This window comes from Macrotis lagotis, chromosome 1 (assembly GCF_037893015.1).
Source record: "Macrotis lagotis isolate mMagLag1 chromosome 1, bilby.v1.9.chrom.fasta, whole genome shotgun sequence".
NCBI classification, from domain to species: domain Eukaryota; kingdom Metazoa; phylum Chordata; class Mammalia; order Peramelemorphia; family Peramelidae; genus Macrotis; species Macrotis lagotis.
Window position 1 is genome coordinate 704,069,257 of NC_133658.1, and position 23,031 is coordinate 704,092,287.

The 23,031-nt window shown below is 35.1% G+C and overlaps 1 protein-coding gene across 3 annotated transcripts in view; it reads left to right on the top strand.

Moving 5' to 3' along the window:
• The window catches only part of IFIH1 (interferon induced with helicase C domain 1), a 118,772-nt gene that overhangs the window by 36,731 nt on the left and 59,010 nt on the right, over positions 1 to 23,031 (top strand). For 2 of the 3 annotated variants that reach the window (XM_074215840.1, XM_074215842.1), the window contains exon 3: positions 7,415 to 7,576. The exons of the other annotated variant lie outside the window; for it this stretch is intronic. In XM_074215840.1, the coding sequence (XP_074071941.1) occupies positions 7,415 to 7,576 (162 nt within the window). The remainder of the gene's footprint in view (positions 1 to 7,414; positions 7,577 to 23,031) is intronic. 3 annotated transcript variants of the gene reach the window in all.

The following is a 23,031-nucleotide window of genomic DNA, read 5'->3' on the forward strand; positions in this document are numbered from 1 at the left end:
CCTCACAGGACCACCTGACATATTGGACAATTTTTCTTCAGATCACTTGACATTGAATGGATACTGTTAGGTCACATTTAAGTGTGCCTGAATCTCATCTCATTTTCTATTGTACATCTTTCTGGTGGTATCCTTTGCAGTTCTTCTCTTGTACAGTTTTTTTTTAATTTGTTGGTTAAATGTTGAAGCTCATGCCTATCATAGATCTGTCCATTATCCTTTGAGTGACAAATAATATTAAATCTTTGGATGTTGTTGTAACTTTCTCCCATACAACATCATTGGAAGAATATTGGGGTCATGGAAAGCATTCCAAAAATTTCTAAAGATATTCTGAATAATTATCTCCCTAGCATTTTGACTTCATTTTCCATTTATAGTTTAAAATTTTGTTTTGATGGATCAGTTCTAGTTGCATGTTCCATCAGGGCAAAAATTTATTTTTATCCACTTGGGTTTTTCATGGGTAGATGGTTAGACCAATTCTCTTGAGTGATTATGAGCATTTATAAAGCTCTGCAATCTTCTAGAGCCTTGTGCCATCAGCACAATATCAATTGAAAATAAAAAAGATTTCCCCATCCAAAAGGAATTCCATTTGTATTTAGATTAAACTTCTGTCATCCATAATAACAATGGTAAAAATCTCTGGTGAGCCATCTCCCTTTCTATAACTTGCTTGATATCCATGTCCAGAGATATTTTAAACAAATAGCTATTAAATGTTTCAAAGGAATACTGTATAATTTCAACATAGTCATGAGGGACATCTTTGCAGTCTGACCCCAACTTCATTGTTAAACTGAAACAGCCTTCTCTAAAACGCTGTGATCTCTCAATTGCCAGATCTGATCTTCCTAAATTCTTATCTTTCTTGACCTCCACCGTATTTGTTGCAACACTATTGACTGTCCCTTCTTACCAGATCTTCTCTTTGCAATTTCATGTCACATCTTCTACCTGCCTAATTGCTTCTTCTTGGACTTCATTGCTGGCTCCTCATATCATGCCTCCTAAGGTAGATGCCCAAGGATCTGTCCTGGGCTTTCTTCACTTCTCTATTTGCAGTCTTTCTTTTGAAGACTTCATCAGCTCCTGCAATTTTAATTATCCTCTCTATTCAGGTAACTCACAGATATGAGTTGCTACTCTCCTAAACTCCAGTGCTGCATCACTAACTCTATGTGCACATGCACACACACACACACACACACACACACACACACACACCCCTGAGGCAGCTCTGACCTGTTCTGTATTGCAGCTCAAAAGATCAGCCAGGCTCCACCTCTATGGATGGATATTTCTAACTGAAGCTCTGGCAACATCTCAAACTCATTTTGATCTTGTTTTTGGTTGACAGTGTGCTGATGGCATCAAACAAAATTCATTTATCTTTCACACCTTACCCCCCTACCTAATTTCCCTAGTTCTATTTAGGGCATCACTATTCTTGCATTTTACCAGGTTTATAATCTCAATTATGTTTGGCCCCTCCTTTTCTCTCATTCAATATATCAAATTACCAGATCTTCATATTTCTATTAAATAGCCACCAAGTTAGTTCATCGCTTCTTTCCTGATCTATTTAACACAGTAACCTTTAAATTGGTTTTCCTGTCTAAGACTAGCTCTAATCCAATGCATTATTTATAGAGCAGTATATACCAGGGTGTTTTTCTTTAAGTTCAGATCTAACAATATCATTCCCATAATCAATTTCCATGGTATCCTATTGCCTGTCAGATAAAATACAAACTATTTGAATTTAAAAACACTTTATAACATGGCTCCATCTGTATTTCTAGCCTTGTTAAAAATACACCCCTTCCCACTCAACCAAATTGGTCATTTTTGTTCCTCAGACATGGAACTCCATCTCCTTCTCAGTGACTGTACTGGCTGTCCCCCATGACTGAAATGTATTTCCTCCTTGTCCTGTCTATTAGAATCCCTCTCCTCCTTCAAGACTTAACTTTTAAGCATCTTATAAAATAAAACTTTCCTGAGCCCCCCTAGCTACTTTATATTTATCTTGAATTTAACTACCATTAATTTATTCTATTTATTTTCTACTCTATCTCACCAGCAGTTTATAAACTCCTCAGGAGGAGTACCATGTTTGATTTTTGTCTGGTATCCTCAGCATCTTAACACAGTGTCTGGTTTACTAGGCACCTAGTAAGTGCCTAATAAATGTTTATTGACTTATTGAAGAGTGACTTTAAGAGACATTTTATTCTGTTGAAGCAAGTTATCTTTTACAGTTAAGAATAGTGTGGTTTGCTTTATCTCTCTATTTTTTAGTGAATTGTAGAAAGATGCAATCTGCTAGAGATTAACATGTGAAAAAGCCTGATAAGTTCATTCCTATGCCTTTATCTTATAACTATTATAGCATGATCATGGATGAGATCTTGATGCCCCATGTAGATTATTCTCAAGCATATGAGTTAGCAATTTTTTATTTTAAAAAGGTTTTATTTATTTTGAATTTTACAATTTTTTCCCCCAATCTTGCTTCCCTCCTCCATCCCCCAGAGAAGGAAGTTTGCTAGTCTTTACATCATTCCTGTAGTATGAATTGATCTAAGTTGAATGTGATGAGAGGGAAATCATATCCTTAAGGAAGAAACATATAGCATGAGATATAGCAGAATTACATAATAAGACAGCATTTTTAAAAATTAATTTTTATTTTATTTCTTTATTTGTTATTTATTTATTAAATTTAAATTTTTTTAATTTTAAATTGATCTTTGTTCAAACTCCACAATTCTTTCTCAGGATACAGATGGCATTCTCCATCACAGATATCCCAAAATTGTGCCTGATTGTTGCCCTATTGGTATAACCAAATCCATTAAGGTTGATCATCACTCCCATGTTATTGTTAGGGTGTATAATGTTCTTCTGGCCCTGCTCATCTCACTCAGCATCAGTTCATGCAAATCTTTCTAGGCTTCCTTGAATTCCCATCCCTTCTGGTTTCTAATAGAACATTAGCGTTCTAACACATACATATACTACAGTTTGTTTTGCTATTCCCCAATTGATGGACATTCCTTCAGTTTCCATTTCTTTCCCACCACAGAGCTGCTATGAGTTAGCAATTATTGATGTTTCTTTAGACATCTTTTTTGGGGGGACAGCAATAAGGTCTGTTTTTGTGGGGGGGGGGGTTGGTAAGCCTTTGGAACCTTCTATATTCTTTGAGAATTTCTTTCCCAAAAATTTTCAGAATTGTGTTGCTTCTAGCACAGTGCAACTCTGAGTATCTTAGTTTTGGCCAAACCCCTTTTTCTATTTTTGTTTTCTTTAATGGAATTCTATTTCCTCAAATAGGACCTTATGTTATGAACTATAGTGTTAGAATTCAAATATGGTATCTTGGTTATCTTGCATTCTGAACTCTCTTCTTTTTTATCTATTATCTATTTATTTTTTTTAAAGATTTTATTTATTTTGAGTTTTACAATTTTCCCCTAATCTTACTTCCCTCCCCCCACCCCCCACAGAAAGCAATTTGTTAGTCTTTACATTGTTTCCATGTTATACATTGATCCAAATTGAGTGTGATGAGAGAGAAATCATATCTTTAAGGAAGAAACATCAAGTATAAGAGATAACAAGATCAGACAATAAGATATCAGGTTTTTTTCCTAAATTAAAGGAAATAGCCCTTGGACTTTGTTCAAACTCCACAGTTCTTTCTCTGGATACAGATGGTATTCTCCATCACAGACAGCCCCAAATTGTCCCTGATTGTTGCACTGATGAAATGAGCAAGTCCATCAAGGTTTATCATCACCCCCATGTTGCTGTTAGGGTATACAGTGTTTTTCTGGTTCTGCTCATCTCAGTATCAGTTCATGCAAATCCCTCCAGGCTTCTCTGAATTCCCATCCCTCCTGGTTTCTAATAGAACAATAGTGTTCCATGACATACATACATATACCACAGTTTGCTAAGCCATTCCCCAGTTGAAGGACATTTACTTGATTTCCAATTCTTTGCCACCACAAACAGGGCTGCTATGAATATTTTTGTACAAGTGATGTTTTTACCCTTTTTCATCATCTCTTCAGGGTATAGACCCAGTAGTGGTATTGCTGGATCAAAGGATATGCATATTTTTGTTGCCCTTTGGGCGTAGTTCCAAATTTCTCTCCAGAAATGTTAGCTAAGTTCACAGCTTCACCAGCAATGTAATAGTGTCCCAGATTTCCCACAACCCTTCCAACAATGATCATTATCCTTTCTGATCATATTGGCCAGTCTGGGAAGTGTGAGGTGGTACCTCAGAGAACCTTTAATTTGCATTTCTCTAATAAGTAATGATTTAGAGCAATTTTTCATATGACTATGGATTGCTTTGATCTCCTCATCTGTAAATTGCCTTTGTATATCCTTTGACCATTTGTCAATTGGGGAATGGCTTTTCTTTTTAAAAATATGACTCAGTTCTCTGTATATTTTAGAAATGAGTCCTTTGTCAGAAACATTAGTTGTAAAGATTGTTTCCCAATTTACTACATTTCTTTTGATCTTGCTTACAGTCATTTTGTCTGTCCAAAGCTTTTTAATGTATCAAAACCATCTAGTTTGTTTTTAGTAATGTTCTCCATCTCTTCCTTAGTCATAAACTGCTTCCCTTTCCATAGATCTGACAGGTAAACTAGTCCTTGATCTTCTAATTTGCTTATAGTATTGTTTTTTTATGTCTAAATCCTGTATCCATTTGGATCTTATCTTGGTATAGGGTGTGAGGTGTTGGTCTGATCTAAGTTTCTTCCATACTAACTTCCAATTTTCCCAACAGTTTTATCAAAGAGAGAGTTTTCATCCCAATATCTGGACTCTGGGTTTATCAAACAGCAGATTACTGTAATCGTTTCCTGCTATTGCACCTAGTCTATTCCACTGTTCTACCACTATTTCTTAGCTACTACCAGACAATTTTGATTACTGATGCTTTATAATATAATTTTAGATTAGGTAGGGCTAAGTCCCTTTCTTTTGCACTTTTTTCATTAAATCCCTGGAAATTCTTGACTTTTTATTTCTCCATATGAATTTACTTACAACTTTTTTCTAACTCATTAAAGTAATTTTTTGGAATTTTGATTGGTGGGGCACTAAACAGGTAGTTAGTTTAGTTTTGGTAGAATTGTCATTTTTTATTATATTAGCTCTATCTATCCATGAGCAGTTGATGTTTGTCCAGTTACTTAAATCTGATTTAATTTGTGTGAGAGAAGTGTTTTATAATTCTTTTCAAAAAGTTTCAGAGTCAGCCTTGGCAAATAGACTCCCAGGTATTTTATATTGTCTGAGGTTACTTTGAATGGGATTTCTCTTTCTAGCTGTATCTTGCTAGTCATATATAGAAAATTGAGGATTTATGAGGGTTTATTTTATATCCTGCAACTTTGTTAAACAAAATTGCTAATTGTTTCCAGTAGTTTTTTGGATGATTTCTTGGGATTCTCTAGGTATACTATCATGTCATCTGCAAAGAGTGAGAGTTTTGTTTCTTCCTTCCCAATGCTAATTCCTTCAAATTCTTTTTCTTCTCTAATTGCTGAAACTAACATTTCTAACACAATATTGAATAGTAGTAGTGATAATGGGCATCCTTGTTTCACCCCTGATCTTATTGGGAATGCCTCTAGCCTCTCCCCATTGAATATAATGCTTGTTGATGGTTTCAGATAGATACTGCTAATTATTCTAAGGAACAGCTGGACTCTTTTCTTGAAGAATCCACTCATGATGTGTAGGTACAAGGATTCTTTATATTCTACAAGCTTTTTTTTGTTTCTTATTTCTTACTCCTGAACTATGTTTTCCAATATAATTTTTGCTGCCCTCCTATGCCTGCATTGGCACTGGAGCAACTGAACATTAAAGTAAATGTTGACAAAATATGGAGGTTCCTATGGAACTTTTTTGTAGAATGTCCTTGGCTTCTTAAAAAAATACTAATGCACAAACTGCAATTATTTTAATGGCGCTTTTTGCAAATATCCGTTTTGAACACTGAAATATAAGATGACAAAATGTCACATGAAATATTTCTTGTTGTCTCTGATTGTACAATAATATCAACTTTATTAGCAACTCCTTTATTTCTCTACAAGAAAACCTAGGAAATCATTTTCCACTCAGCTGGAATGTACAATTGTCTTCTGATTTCATTGGTAATGATGTCAGTTATTTAGAATAAAGTTACTCTAGGACTATGTCAACTTGTTGGTACCTGGGCAGGATCTCAGATTTAGAGTACTAGGACATTAGATATTATCTTTTAAAAAAAGGCATAGTTTTTGTCTAGTTTAGAACCAATTTTCCATAATTGCCATTCAGGTAGAAGAGGGCCATATAGGATTGAGGGCCATTTTAAAATTTTTTCATTGTTTCATATATTTCAGTGTCAAAAGAATTCATCACAAACTTTTCAGTCCATGAGGTGTCAGGTAACACCATCCAGAGCTTAAATAATTTAGAAAGAAGTTTATTTCGTTCTCTATCTATAGAGGAGAGTCAACGGGGGGGGGGAGCTATAGATCTTTGAGTTGTTATTATATAGCTTTCAGACCTATAGAAATAGTAACTGACTGACCAGTTTGGAGGCAGTTGCCAGTTAAAACTCAAGGTTTCCTTGAAATGTTTAGCAAGAGGAAATTGTTCCTTGGATCAATTTTCAGATCTGACTGGGTTTCTAGTCAGTTTAACTTCAGTCTTGAATTTTGCATTAAATAAATCTGGTCTCTAAGAAACTCATCTGATTTCTCAGTCAGGAAAAGCTAGGTTCAAGTAATGCCACCAAATTTTTCCAAACCCAATGGTAATGAGCATCACTATACTTTGCTAGGCTGGTTCTGGAAGGAAGAAATAGGTTCTTATCAACAACCTACTTGAAACTTTTCTATCTTAGCATCATCTTCCAGAACATGCACTTCACTGATGGAACCTTATAAAACACAGATTGTATGCATGCCACAAGGAGGAACCTCTGTAGGATTTTATGAAGATAAATGTTTATAAGGTTAAAATGCATGGTCCTGTCTTTTATAAGTTGAGTAAGACAAGCACTTTAAACTTAACTTCATTTTAAACAGAAATGTTACTTAATAGAAATGTTTCCATTTGAGGGGCAGCTAGGTGGCATAGTAGATAAAGCACCGGACCTGGAGTCAGGAGTACCTGGGTTCAAATCTGGTCTCAGACACTTAATAATTACCTAGCTGTGTGGCCTTGGGCAAACCACTTAACCCCATTTGTCTTGCAAAAAAAAAACCTAAAAAAATGAAATGTTTCCATTTGCAAGATATATAAATTTGTATGGTGTCTATGGAAAGCACCTTTTCTTGAAATATATTTGTATTTTAATTTTTTGTTCAAAAAACAGAGATTGAGGAAAATGGAATTGAGAAATTATCCCCCAAGGATGATCATGTCATTGAAGAGACACTTGTTTCTTTACTGGATCAACAAGAGCAAGAAAATGATAACCCAACTCTGGAAAGTGATGAATTGGAATCATCTTTTGCAGACTCTTACGTGGTTTCAGGTAACATAGCAGTATTTAATATTAAAAAGACTTCTAATTTTACACAATGAGTAATAATCATCTAATTAGGATAGAGGAAATAAGAGCCAAACAAAAAAAAAAGGGAAATTATTTTGGTATTACATGCTTTTCTGAACATTTACAAAAATTAGAATCAACCTTTAAAGCAGAAATGAACCAGCAATACTTTGGAGTGGTTGGAATGATTAAAATGTAATTGGGAAATATTTTTTGAATAAGTAAAAATACAGCAAAACATAGATAGTGTTAATATGTGATGTTCTATGTCTATATATGGCCTTAAGGGTTCTCAAGTGTACTTTAATGCCCCCCCCCTTTGAGTTTGACTCCACTGCTTTAAAGGAACGAAACAAACTTTCTTTTCTTTGATCAATAGTATGTATATCTTATTTAAGTTATTAAAACAAACTATGAGGAATTTGAAAAGATTTTAAAACAATTTAAATCATTAATGGTAATTTTTGGTGTAAAAAATAGTAATTATGAAGTTGCCTATAGTACTAATTTATGTGGTATTTTAAGATTTATAATTCATTATTAATGAATAATTCATTCATTTTATGATTCAAACAAAATGAGTTTTGATTCACTTGAAAAAAATTTTTGAACTACTTCAGCACCTCATATTGTGCATATTGTACAAAATCATACATTGGGGGGAATAATAAGATAATTGCATATTTTGGTTATAGCATTTATTTATAAATGATTGAATAAAAGCTATGAAAACTATATAAAAGTCAGATCTTCATAACTAAAAGAGAATTCAATTGTAATATTAGTTGTCATTATTAGAGCTAAAATTATAGTTGATTGATTATAAGTTATATGATACCTACATACCAATAATTCAATGAGCTGAATTTGGAATTGGCTGACCAGACTCAAAGCATAATCATTAGTGTCATTGTCAAGGAATATGAGGAAGAAGAATGACACATGCCTTGATCCCATGCTCTTCAACATTTTTTTTTCAATGATTTGAATGAAAGCATAGATATTGCAGATGATAGTAATCTGGAATGGATAACTAACATTGGATAGCTTGGGCAGGTAGGTGATGCAGTAGGTAGAGCAATGGACTTGAAATCAGAAAGACTCATCAACTCTGGCCTCAGACACTTACTGGCTCTGTGACCCCAGACAAGTCACTTTCTCCTTTGTCTTGATTCCTCTCATCTGTAAAATGACCTGGAGAAGGAAATGATAAACCACTCCAGTAAATTGGCCAAGAAAACCCCATATAAGGGATCACAAAGAATAGGACATGAGTGAAACAACAGCAACAATTAGGCTTAGGATACAAAAAAACCAGAACGAATTAAATAAATCCAAATTTAATATGGATAAAAAGGACTAATATTTGTGTTCTTGGACAAGATATTGTTGTTGTTTTTCATTCATTTTTCAAGTTGTCCAGTGACACCACAGGGCAAAGTCTTAATTCATGCCTGAATTAGATGTAAGTGAAGCAAAGTCATCAAATCCAGTGGCAAGACAAGAGGACTGGTAGTGGTCTGGGGTAGAGAGGATGACCTTGGTATCTTTGTTGTCTGACCAAGCTCTTAAGTGCCTGCTTCAGCCTCTTTTATGGGCATTGGAACAAATCATTTTCATCCACCCCATTATACCAGGGAAAATCAAGATATCCCCCTAACACCCCAATGGATTTGAAACCAATTAGTTACCCTCAACCTGGTTTAGACTGTCAAGACACTTTTACCAGGGTTTGGCCTCTGTGCATGCTGCATCTTCTTTGAGCCACAGATTGAGTGTTGGGTGATAGGTAAACACCAAAAGTGGATGAGCAGCCTTCAAATCAGAAATACTAGTCCTCCCTAAACGCCTACATCCTCTTCTATATAAGTACAGGGTCAGGGAGGTGTGGCTAGATAATAATTTCTCTGAGAAAAACAATCCTGGGGTGGAGGGTAATTAAAAAAAAGTCATAAGTATGTCATGGCAGTCAAATTGCTAATGCAAGGCTATATTTAGGCTTACATTATAATTGTCTGTGACCCCATGTAAAGAACGCAGGAAGGAAACCAGGCTTTACAAATATGTGTTCCTCACGACAACCCTACAAGTTTGGTGCTGGTCATTTTCTTTAACTGTCCCCCATGCCTGTAATGCTCCCCCTCGTCTTCTCTGGCTATCAACTTCCCTGGCTTCCTTTAATTTGTTTTCATGTTGTCTCTCATTAGATTATAAGCTTCTTGGGGTGGCTTGGTGGTGCAATGGATAGAGCACCGGCCCTGGAGTCAGGTGTACCTGAGTTCAAATCCAACCTCAGACACTTACTAATTACTTAGCTGTGTGGCCTTGGGCAAGCCACTTAACCCCATTTGCCATGCAAAAAAAAAAACAAACTAAAAAAAAGATTTTAAGCTTCTTGAGGCAGGAACTCTCTTTTGCCTAATTGAATACTCCCCAGTACTTAACACATTGAAGGTGCTTAATAAATATTTACTGAATTGAAAACAAAGGATAAGTGACTTCTTCAATGTAATACAACTGATAAGGATCAGACATTGGATTTGAATTCAGGTCTGCTAGATTCTGATCTCCCTGCCTTCTCTGTCTCCTCTGTACTACCTACCTGCCCCGCATCCCTACTGTTTGATTCTGCCATGGTCAGATCAAAGCCATGGTACTTTGTTCAGTTTTAGGAGAGATTTTTTTTTAAAGATTTTATTTATTTTGAGTTTTACATTTTTTTCCCCTAATCTTACTTCCCTCCCTCCACCTTCCACAGGAGGCAATTTGCTAGTCCTTACATTGTTTCCATGGTATGCATTGATCTAAATTGAATGTGATGAGAGAGAAATCATATCCTTAAGGAAGAAACATAAAGTATAAGAGGTAGCAAGATCAGACAATAAGATACCAGGTTTTTTTTTCTAAATTAAAGGTAATAGTCCTTGGTCTTTGTTCAAACTCCACAATTCTTCCTCCAGATACAGATGGTATTCTCCATCACAGACAGGCCCACACTGTCCCTGATTGTTGTACTGATGGAATGAGCAAGTCCATCAAGATTGGTCATCACCCCCATGTTACTGTTAGGGTGTACCATATTTTTCTGGTTCTGCTCATCTCACTCAGCAATGCAAATAGGAGAGATGTTTTATAAAGCAAGGACATTGACTATCCAGATTGTATGCCAAGGGAGGCAATCATGATGATGACATCACTAGAGATCATGTCACCTGGGTAGTACTTCAAAGGAACAATTGAATGTAACAGGGGCCGGCAGGTATGCAAAGTCTTTCTTGGGGCAGCTAGGTGGCAAAGTGAATAGAGTAGGAGTCAGGAGTACCCGAGTTCAAATCCATCCTCAGAGGCTTAATCATTTCGTAGCTGTGTAGCCTTGGGCAGGCCACTTAACCCCATTTGCCTTGCAAAATCCTAAGAAAAAAAAATAAAGTCTTTCATTATAAACCTTTTTTAGGATGAAAGAGCTAAATCTTGTTCTTTTCTGCAGGGAGTGGAAGGTTGAGAGAAGTAGATTTTTATTCTATAGAAAGGGGAAAAAATCTTTATAAGACTTAAATCCACTAAAAAATGGACACATATATACAATTTTAAGATCTGCAAAGCACTTTACATTTGTCTTCTCAATTGAGTTACAAATAGCCCTGTGAGATAAATAGTGTATATATCTCCTTTTTACAGATCAGAAAACTGGCTTTGAAAAGGTCAGTAAGTCAGCTTGCATTTATTAAGTGCTTATTATGAGTCAGATTTGCCCATTATTATTAATACCATTTTGAGTCTGAAAGAAAACTGGTCAAATACTTCCCCCCCTCCCAGCCCTCCTTGATTTGCAATACAGTGTCTTTAAGAAAATAAATTGGGGTGGCTAGGTGCTGCAATGGATAGAGCACCAGCCCTGGAGTCAGTAATACCTGAGTTCAAATCTGACCTCAGATACTTAATAATTCCCTAGCTATGTGGCCTTGGGCAAGCTACTTAACCCCATTGCCTTGCAAAAAGTATAAATAAATAAATAAACAAACAAACAAATAAATAAATAAATTGCCCAAGTACAAATATATTCTAAATTTAGATTTATTGAAGGTCATTATTTTCAGTTTAACTAAAGCCTCAGGAAGACTGGTCAAAGGATGCTCCAAATCGGGCCTTCACTAGTTATATGTGGTATCAGATCAGTTCCTACAAGTGCACTAGCACTGGTTTCCCACCTTGCCTTTTTTCACACCATTGCCTCCATCTCTTCTGTGTGCTAAGGACAATCTTTCAGTTTTCCTTGCTTTTCTATAGCTCTAGGGTAGTATTTCATAGGTATGTGTTACTTATACTCTTAGAAGTATGCTTCGAGATCAGGGAGAGAGAAGTAAGGGAAGATGAAGACTGACTAGATACAATCTTGATTATAGATTTATAAGATCCTATCTCATAACTTTGGTTAGACTCTGAAATATTTATAAATTTTTCATAGGCCAAAGGCTAGCCCTTCTGTAGAGACAATTATAATTCAATGAAGTACTTTAAAGTTCAGAAATAATAATTTAACAATATGTGTATAGTTGCCATTAATTTGTTTCATGGTCAGGATTTCTCACTCAATTCTGATCTCTTCCAGTCCTATCTCAGTCTGCTATAGATTAAGTATACAAATTAACATTGATTCATTCAAGCTTTTGTTCTTCATGTATTGACTGGTTTTGCATATATGAGATATATCACCACATCTCCTCTGGGGACTGGAATAAGCTTTGGAACAATCACATAATTATTGTGTCAGATATAGTTTTCTTGACAATGCATTCAGAATTTTGTCCATGCCATCTGGCAGTAGTGTCCCCTTTACTGAAAATCTGAACTCAAATGCTGGTTGGCCATTTGTTAGTGATATTGTAGAAGTTATTTTTGTTCAGGTGTGAACTAAACTAGATAACTACTGTAATCTCTGTAATTTATGAAGTCTTCTTATGGTTAGGGAGGATAAACTACAGTTGTACCTTTAACTTTTGCATATCCAGTTGTTTTTTTAAAAGATATGCCCCTAAATATAACAAAAAGTAGTAACAAAGGAAAAGCCTATTTTTCTTTTACTTCTTTTCTTTTACTACCTTCTTTTACTCTGAACATTATAATCTTCAAAGGCTAGAATTAAAAACTCATGAAGGGATTTGGGACTTGTGTCTTTGTATGAATATGTTATTTGAGGACAACAACAGAATTCTACTACATATTCCTCTCCTTGTAAATAAGAGTGAGACAAAATGAAAAAAAAAAGCAACAGTTTTACATCAGAGTTGTAAAGGAGTATTGTGGGTTTTGAGTTTATCAGTTTTTTGAACCAAATTATTAAAACTTCTAAAAGTCAAAATCAGAGAACTGGATATGAAAGACTTAGAGAACATTGTTTCCTGGATCCTGATCATGGTTCTTGTCTGCTGCAAAGACTAATTCAGGACCAGAGAGCTTAAATAATGAATCAAACACATATACAAATACCCTTAAGTAAAAGCTGTACTTTTACTTTGTTAATGTAAAGGATACTTTGTTAAAGTAAAAGAAAGTAAACTCCATTGTTAAGGAAATAGAAAACTCTTGGGAGGGAAGTTTATGTATGTGTATATGTGAATGTTAACTCATACCCCCCATTTCTACCAATATCCTGATCCACAATACTCAACCCTTTTACTCCTAGCAGCCAATAATATAGAGGTGGTCACAAACATGAGCTTTTAGGCACAAGAGCCCATGCCCTCATTCTGCTCCACATATCCCTCCCTGCAAATGGCCAGATGAGCCTCTGCCAGCTGCTGTGGGCAGGCTCTAGCCAGCTAAGCAGACCAGCAATAAAGGTTGAATTATTTTGCAGTTTTCCTGCCATCATCAATGCTATAAAAATGGAGAATGAGCTGAACTGTAAAGCTGTTGTATCATTATCTTTGTTGTTGGCAGTCTGGAGTCAAGAGAGTAGAGTATTGTTGACCAGTCCACTGGTGGCACCAGATAGGTGTGAGATAACCCTACACTCCCACAATAACAGCTGGGACTGTTGTGAAGGGAAAAGCAGACCTGGAGTAGTTTGAGCTTGGCCCTATTGTATTGATTTATGACCAGCTGTGGACCTTTTGGGCTAGAAGAACTTATAGAAATTGTTTCTAGGACTTTTGTGGGGACTACCTGAGACCCCAGAGAGTCTAGCTGTCAACTACCTTCAATTTCTTTTTTTAGGGTCCTTTAACTTACCTTTATTTTCATGAACTGCTTTTAATAACTCACCTGGGAGTATAAATTTTTTTAATTAAAGGATTTATTCTTTTAACCATCAGATTTAATAATTGTAATAATAATTACTAGCACATTTATAAATAACAGAGGTTTTTAATAAGGTTTTAAGGCTTGCAAAGAAATTTATGTGTATTAACTCATTTGACCTTTACAACAACTTTGATAGAAATTGCTACTGACCCCATTTTATAGATCTTCTTGGTATTAGATGTTGAACCATGATCAGGATGAATGGATAGACTTGCTGATAGTCAAAGTATATAGTTAGATGAACAATCAGATATAGTTTTTAAGATTGAAGGAATAAGTATTTATATAGTACCTACTATCTGCCAGGTCCTTTGGTAAGCACTTTTTACAAATGTGATCTCATTCAATCCTCACAACCCTGTGAAGTAAATCCTACAATTGTCTGCATTTTGCAGTTGAGGAAACTGAGACTAACAGAAGTTGTGATTGCCCCATAATCATAAGGTTAATAAGTATCTGAGGCTGAATTTAAACTCAAGTCTTTCTGACTAAAGGTCCAGAAGTCTTATTTGCTATACCACTGGCAGATTCAATAATAGTTAAATGATATCTTCCCTTCTTTTTGAAAACATTTCAAATTCTTTTTAGAAAAAAGTATTTGCTTTTATTTGTTTCTCTTTCTATATGTCCTTGGCTAATTGAATAAAAACTAAAAAAATTAAATTAATCAAACTTTGTAAAAAAGCATTTTTATTGGTTCCTTTTTTTTTACACAATTTACTTCCCAATATACCCTTCTCCCATAGAACTCTTCCTTGTAATAAAGAAAATCACTTAAGCAAAACTAACTGACAGTGACTGTGCTATTATATTTATCTTCATTTTCAGATAAGAAAACTGAGGCTTAGGGAAATTAAATGATTTACCCCTAATTGCACAGCTAATTCATAGCAGAGCCTGGATTCAAACTGCTGTCTTGACTCCAAAGCCCCACTATTCCACATTCAAGTTCTCTGGAGTCTTTACTGTGCATTGTTGCCTGCTTGTTGCCTTAGTTTTTCTCTATACCGAATAGGCCTCATTTTAGATTCTAATGTATTTTATGAAGATATCACGAACAGTAAAAGCAAAGCAGCATAAAAAAAACTTGTTACTCAAGCTGCACTCATTCTGTAAGTAGACAGAAGACCTCAGTTTTTAGAATCATCAATCTGGCATATTTACATGTGCTAAATTCACTTGCAGAAAGACAAAACTGGGGATGGCAAAATTTTATAAATGACCTGCAGGTTCAGATTTAGCATTAATATGTATTTTTGAATCCATCCATTCCAGAAAGATTTATCGAATACTTAATACATGCAGGCATTGTGCTAGTGTTGTACTGGATTAGAATGATACTTCTAATCCACATTAAGTATAAATGTGAACTATTATTTGGAATTGGTTGGCAACATGATTCAGTCTCTAATGGTTTGCACATCAGTTAAGTCAATAAATATTTTTTAAAAGTTTATTATATATTAGACATTAAAAACAATGCTAGAAATACAGAAAAAGGCAAAATATAGCCCTTGCCCTTAAAGTGCTTAAAGTTTAATAGGGGAGACAACAATCTAGCAACTATGCATAAACAAGTTCAATATGGGAAGAATTGGAAATTATCAAGAGAGGGAAGGACACTAGAATTAAGGGGAGCTCAGGAAAGCCCTGGAGAAAGGGGATTTCAGTTGAAACTTAAAGCCAGTGAAACTGGGAGATAGAGATGAAGAGAGGGAATGTGCCAGGTTTTGGAGGATGGCTGGTGAAAATTCCTGGAATCAAGAATGGTGTAATTTGTTTGAGGAACAGCAAGGAGGACAGTGTCACTAGATCATAGATTATATGGAGGACTAAAATGTAATAAAGGCTAAAAAGGCAAAAAGGGACCCGGTTTGAAAAAATTATAAAACCCAGAATATATCTTATTTGATTCTGGAGCTAATAGGATATCACTGGAGTATGCAGAGTAAGAGGAGAATATAGTCAGACCTGTGTTTTAGGAAGATCAATTTTACAACTGAGTGAAAGATCTACTTGAGTGGGGAGAGACTTCAGGCTTGTGGATCCATCAAATGGCAATTGCAATAGCTCAGATATGAAGGGATGAAGGTCTGAGACAGGATGGTGGAAGCATCAAAGGAAAGAAGCATATTTAACAGATGTTGCAAAGGTGAGATTGACAGACCTTGGCAACAGACTGGAAATGAAGGATGAGCCATGAGGAGTCAAGGATGCAAGAGAACTGTTAGTTTGAAGGACTGGGAAGATGGCAGAGTCATTAATAGTAACAGGAAAGTTAGGAGGAGGGAAGGGTTTGATGGGGAAAGTTGTAGAGCTCAGTTTTGGACATGAGTAGTTTGGGAATGTTCTCTATAGAACATTCAGTTCAAGATGTCCAGCAGACAGATAAGATTGGAGGTCAAAAGACAGGCTAGGATGCATGTTGGAATTTTTTCCCATATATCTAGCCAAAGCATTTCCAAGTAATTTTTAAAGAGAGTGAACCTTCCCCCCATCAAAATTGTAGTAGGAAGTAAACAATTTTTTGAAATTTCTGGACATCTTCAGCAGAAACTCAAGAGAAAGCCAACTATAATTTCTCTATTGCTAGTGAATATTATCAACAAATATTTATATTTATGTGTGTGTATCTGAAGATTGAAATGTGCCTTACCTATGTCATTTCACTTGAGCCTCATAACAGTCTTCTCAGAAAAGTAATAAAGACATGATCATATCGATTTTACAGATGAGAAAACAGAGACTTAGAGAAGTTATATTTACCCATGAGAGTTGGGATTTGAATCTGGATCTTATTGACTCTAAGGCCAAATCTCTGCCTCATATACCAACCTCTCCTGAAGGGAGCAGAAAAAATTAGAACCTTTACATAGCATATTTCTTCCAATAATTCTATGAGGTAGGTACTACAAGTAATATTTTCCCCCTTTTTTACAGATGAGGAAATTGAGGCTCAGGTTAAATAACTTAACCTTTTTTTCCATATTTGTATTAGAGGCAGATTCTGAACTTTCTGATTCTAAGTCTAACCCTACTTTGTACTGTGCTTCATAATCTCTCTACCAGGATAATTAAAAGTAAGTTGTCATTTGTCTCAGTAAATTTAAGATCTCAATATCTAACTAAGCACTGAAAAATGCTGCTTAAATTTATTAAAACTGACTGCTTATTTTTAAATATTCATTTTTTGTGCCTTGGTTTTGGAGTGGTTAATGTAGGGTACTAAGAGTAAAGTCAATTAAGACTATAAATTTGGAAAAGTAGTTAAAAAACCTTTTCATATTTTCAAAATGAAGCAAACCCCCCCACACACCCCTTTTTTGTCTGTGGATATTGTTTGCTCTAGTTCCTCACTATAACAAATACCCTGAATTTTCCACTAGAGGGTGCTTTTGCACTTATAAAGACAGTGAAACTCCATTGTAGCAGCCTTATAATTCAGCAGTGATAGAAAGTTAAGTTTTTGTATATGAGAATGCTATGTGTGAATGCCTAGTGCGCATGCATCTGAATACGTGTGTCTATTTTGATTTATATATTCTTTCACGTGAAGATTTTTAAATTCCACCCCAGCTAATGAGCTCACCAACCTGCTTGTTTTCAGACTTCAGTACCTTCTTTTTCATATTTCCCCATATGTTCCATTCCTAAGGTTTATCTGGTGACATTATATTCTGGGAGTTATCGTAGATATATTTTGCAAAGAGTAGATCGTGTTCTGTAGGAGGAGTTTAAAAATTGACCTTTATGAAAATACCTTCCCCCTCCCCCATCTGTTGTAGCATTTTCCCTTGCATTTTTTATATATCAAAGTCCAATCTTGGGTCTGGTTTCTGTTTATTTCTGGATAAATCTCCCTTATTCCTTCCAAACCCAAATTTCTTTCTCATCTATCCATATAAATCATCACCTAGTTTACCAATTCCCCTTCTTCTCTGCCCCCCCCCCCCACTCCCCCACCCAGAAAATATGGATAGCATACTTCATGAACTGCCAAAAATCAAAAACAATGAAGGATGGGTAGCAGCACCTTCAGCTGCATCCACTAGTTCTCTAAGCTTCTCATACACTAAGTTATGATTCGTATTATAGTTATTTGTGTACATGCCTTTTCCTTCTACTAGATTGTAAGCTCCTTGAGGTCAAATCCTTCAGTTTTTTTTTTCATTTTAAATCTCAATTATCTAGTATTTTACACTCACTATACATGGTAGCTCTTAGGAAATGTGAATTGAATTGAATTCAGTTGAAAGGGTTAGTGTTCATTTAAATTAAAAATTTTTATTAGGTGACCAACTTTGAAATAATGAGTGAAGTATAGCTTTAAAATTTAAGTTTTAAATCTGCAGATTTTAAAGTGAAATTGGTACAAGAAAGATTGCATCATTTGGATAATTAAATACCAAATTATATACCAAGATATGTTCCTAACTTTTCATATATTTTATTTTCTAATATTAGTTTATAAAATGGAAGATTGCATTTCTCATATGATCATAGATTCAGAGCTGGATGAGCCCTTAGAAGTAATTCAGTCAAAATCTATTATTTTATAGATAAGGAAACTGAAGCCTAAAGGCCTTAAGTAACTTATTTGCTCAATGTCACTATTTTATCAAAAGTACTTGAATCAGTATTTGAACCCAGATTCCCTCAGCCAACTTGCCAAAGCTTCAGTTCTCCACTTCTCATCTGTTGGCATTGGAAACATGCTGACTCATTCTCACCTAACATGTCCCTCATTCTTAATGATTGTTGCCTTTCCAATAATTCCACAATACCTTATGGCAATAGGTACTTAATAAACAAGAGAATCAATGAATGCCTTGTTCTTCCTCTTCTTATAGGGTGGCCAATGGGGCAGGTCACTTTTAATATTTGAATGTGGGAGTTCATATTTTTTATTTCACAATTTCAGTGTATAACAGTTATACAAAACACTATACTGGTTACTGAATATACAAATACAAAAAAAAAAAAACCAAAGCAGATCTTGCCCTAACTTTCTACTAAAATAATGCAACATATTAAGAGATAAGTATATATTTGAGATAGGATGAACACTGAGAGTTAAGGAAATCAGAAAAGCCTTCCCCCTGAAGATCGCACATCAATCTTGAGACAATCAAAAATTACAAAAAGTGTTGGTGAAGATGGAGTACATTCCAGGGCTTGGAGACAAACTTCATAATGGCAAGGAGCTGTATGTGGCATGCCTCAAAGAGAAAAGACCAGTCAGCCAGTTCAGCTGTTATCTGTTCACTTGGGTTGATCTGTCTTGCTCTCTTTATTTTTTTTATTTCTCATCTTCCTCTAGCCTCTTAATATGGGAATTTTCTAAAACTCTGTCCTGTGCTGTTTTTCTGTGTTTATAGAGTCTCCCTTTGTGATTTCACTCATAAACTCCAACTATCAACTCTATGAATGACTCTCAATTCTTTATATCCAGTCCTGGATTCTTCTCTAAGCCCTGAATTTTTAGTTTCCTGTTGACATTTCTTACTCATTGTATCCCAAAATCTCAAGTCTCCCACTCTCAAATCCAAAACTGTATCTCCTTCCAACTCTCCTATTCCTCTAAGTCATATTTGAATCCTCTTTACGTCTAATTTCCCATCCTCATTTAATTAGATAACTCAAGATTTGTGGTTTTTACCCTCACAGCATTTCACACATCCATTCTTCTCTATTTAAATCATTTCCACTTTAGTTCAAGCCCTCATTACCTTTAAAATTGTAGAAATTCTTTCAATATCCATTTATTAAGTGTCTGCTGTGTGTAAAGAATTATACTAAGCACTGAGGTAGATAACAAATAGTCTAAAAGGAGTCTATTACAGAGATATAAAAAAATTAAACAATATACGAGTATAATTTGGATTCAGTATATTAAGGTTAAAGTACTGTGTAACACTGGAGGAAGAAAAAACTATTTCTTTTGATAGAGATCTGGAAAGAAATTCTGAAGCAGACAAAAAATTAAGGATGAGTAGGTTTTCAATTCTAGGCAAAGGGAAACTTATAAACAAGGACAAGCAAAGGCATAGGAAATCACCTAGCATGTACATGATAATGCATGTAGTATAATTTGGTTGGAGCATAGGAACAATATAAGATAAGTTTGGAGATATGAGAGTTTGGGAAGATCTTGAATTCTAGGCTAAGGAGCTTGGTCTGTATTTGACAGTTAAATGAAAGCCATTGAAAGGTCCCATAGTGTGATCAGACCTGGCAATGGTTTGAAGGATATATTAGATAGAAGAGAACTTGGAGACAATTCTATCATGTAGGTGGCAATGAGAGTCTAGAACAAGGAGATGAGAGAGAGAAATGCCAGGGGGTTAGATTGACAGGAACTTCAGACTAAATAGAAGGAGATGGAAAAGGACAGGATGAATTTTGAACACTGATGATGGAATAGAGAGGTATGTCATGTCATCAAAAGAAGTGAATGGGCCATTTTAGGAATCACTTAGGATGCTAATTATCATCCTATACACTGAATTTAGACAACCTCTGGTACATCTGCTTGAAATCTCCAATAGGTACATGAAAATGTGAATAGGAAGCATGAGGGAGAGGCTCAACTGGATCTATAGATTACCATAGTTTCTTGTTTTCTATGTTTCCAGTTTCCCAATACTCTAGTCTGTCTTACACCACTTCTACAGCATCAGTTTTCTGCCCTAAAAAAATAAAAAGCTAAGATGACTTGACACCCATCAAAATAAAATCCAAACCCTCCAGCAGAAAGTACTCAAGACCTGTAACACTCTGTCTCCAGACTGCTTTTACATATTCTGCCCCAACTGAGCTACTCATTTTTTTTTTAATCAACTCACCCTGTCCTCTTCTGCTTCAACATCCTTCCCTTTTAGATTCTGAGCTTCTTGAGAGCAGGTCCTGCCTTTTACTTTACTTTGAATTCCCAGCACATTGCCTGACCCATAGTAGCCTTAATAAAGGCTTGTGGACTGGCCCACACCACTCTTGGGAGATGCTTTTATTTTTCTTCATCTGAAATATGAGTGGATTGAACTAGTTGATCTCACGAATCGCTTTCAGCTCTAAATTGAGTATTTCCTGCTCCTTTTCTGCCCCTTCTCCCTTACCTACCTTTTTTCCCCCCTTGAAATACCATTAAGAGACAGCTCAGATATTCTCCATGAAATCTTCCCCAGAATCTCAGTTGAAAGTGTTCTTTCTTCCCTTTAATTTCTTATGAGACTTTGCATCTATCCTCACATTAATTTGTATCAAAATTATTTTTATTTCCCTATCATCTTTACTACTTTAGTCTTTTTCATCTTTGATTCAACCCTGGGGCCTAGAACAGGCCCTTTACTAGCAGTGCATACTTGATAATTTTTTTAAAAAATTGAATTGGATCCAGGAGAGAATGTGGGAGGTGGGTGGAGGAGGCTTTTCTCCCTTCTGCACTCATAGAACACATGTTCCCTGGAATAGAGGGAAAAAATGTAAGAGACCAAAGTGAGTGAGTAAGTATGTGTGTGTGTGTGTGTGTGTGTGTGTAGATACATATACATATATTCTCAAATAATTTTAAAATGTTTGTCAGACAAGGCAGGATTTCCCCCCCCAAAAAAATTTGTTATTAAAAATGATTGGATTTCCCATATTCTGGCAAAGGGAAAAACTACAACTCTTACTCATGAGTTTGAGGGATTCATCCTAGACAGTGAATGGCACCAATATGGAGACAAGTGTATCTGGGGGAGGTAGTGCCTCAGGACATCAAGAATGAGCCAGTCATCAGAATTGGATGAGAAATCAAGTTCCTGGGAAAGGTGGAAATTCAGTTATTTTAAGGTTGAGGTTCAGTTCTGTAATATAAAGTGGAGTTGAAGCTTAAGTTCATCTTTTATAGTAGTCATTTAAATCTACTCCATTCCTAAATTTATTTATTTTATCTTGTACTTTGGGGAACAGGGGATTATGAAGGTAAGGAAGTGAATAGGAAAAGGAAAGGGGATGTCTTGTAAATAATATGATGTGCTTTTTCAGAAGACTTGGAGAGAACACACAGGCACAACAGAAAGTCTAAATTTAAGAATTTCCTCCTTAATACATTGAATCTGCTCATTATTATTATAATATAAACATAAAATATGCAGTACACAATTATCAACTTATTGTTATTTTATTTTTGTCCAGCAGAGGGCACACTTCACATTGAGATAAATCTAAAATTAATTCCTGCCAGAGAGAGAGAGAGAGAGAGAGAGAATGCGTGTTAACTTTGGCATTTAAAAACTTAATGTACTGTATTGCATTTTACTTTGGGTCTCTAATTGGCTTAATACATCAATATGGTATTATAAGCTATTACTAAATCACACATTGAATTTGTCAGTTGTCATTTAATGTGTTTTTTTTACCAGTATAAACTGATTAGGTTGATTTGTGTGTATGGCTTGTAAAATGAGTCTTATTACTTTATAGTCATGCCACATATGTGTGATATAGCATATTATTTTGATAAAATATCACAGAAATTCTTATTACTTAAATTTCATTTCTGTTATTTCAATATAGTAAGAGACAGCATGGTGTAGTAGATAGAGAAAGTTGATCTTGGAATCAAAACTGAGAGTGTGATCCTGGGCTTGCTAATAAATAAAATAAAGATAAAATAATAAATAAAATTGATAACTATTTTTAAAAATTGATAGAGAGCACTTGCTGATATGCATTGGTAGAATGTATTCCTTTGACAATGAAATGACACATTTGGATTTTTAAAAATCCGATAGAACATGATCTGCTCAACTTCATTTAAAAATTAATATAAACTAATGCTATTTTATAGTCTTTTCATATATTTCTTTGTGCTTCCTAGGAGAAACTATACTTAGTTATTTCTCTGTTCAGTAAAACATTCATATAAAAATAAATAAAAGAACTTTGAATGTGTATTCTGTTTCTTGCCAAGCGGTTTTCTCCCAATCTTTTGTTAATGAATAATGCCTCACAGACATGTAGGGATACTAAACTGTATTTTGTAAACCATGAATATTTAACACGAAGAAAATTTTGGACAATAAAAAAAAGCCAAACAGAATCGTTGAAATGACTCAATTTTACTATTTTTTTTGTAAAGTCATTTGCAG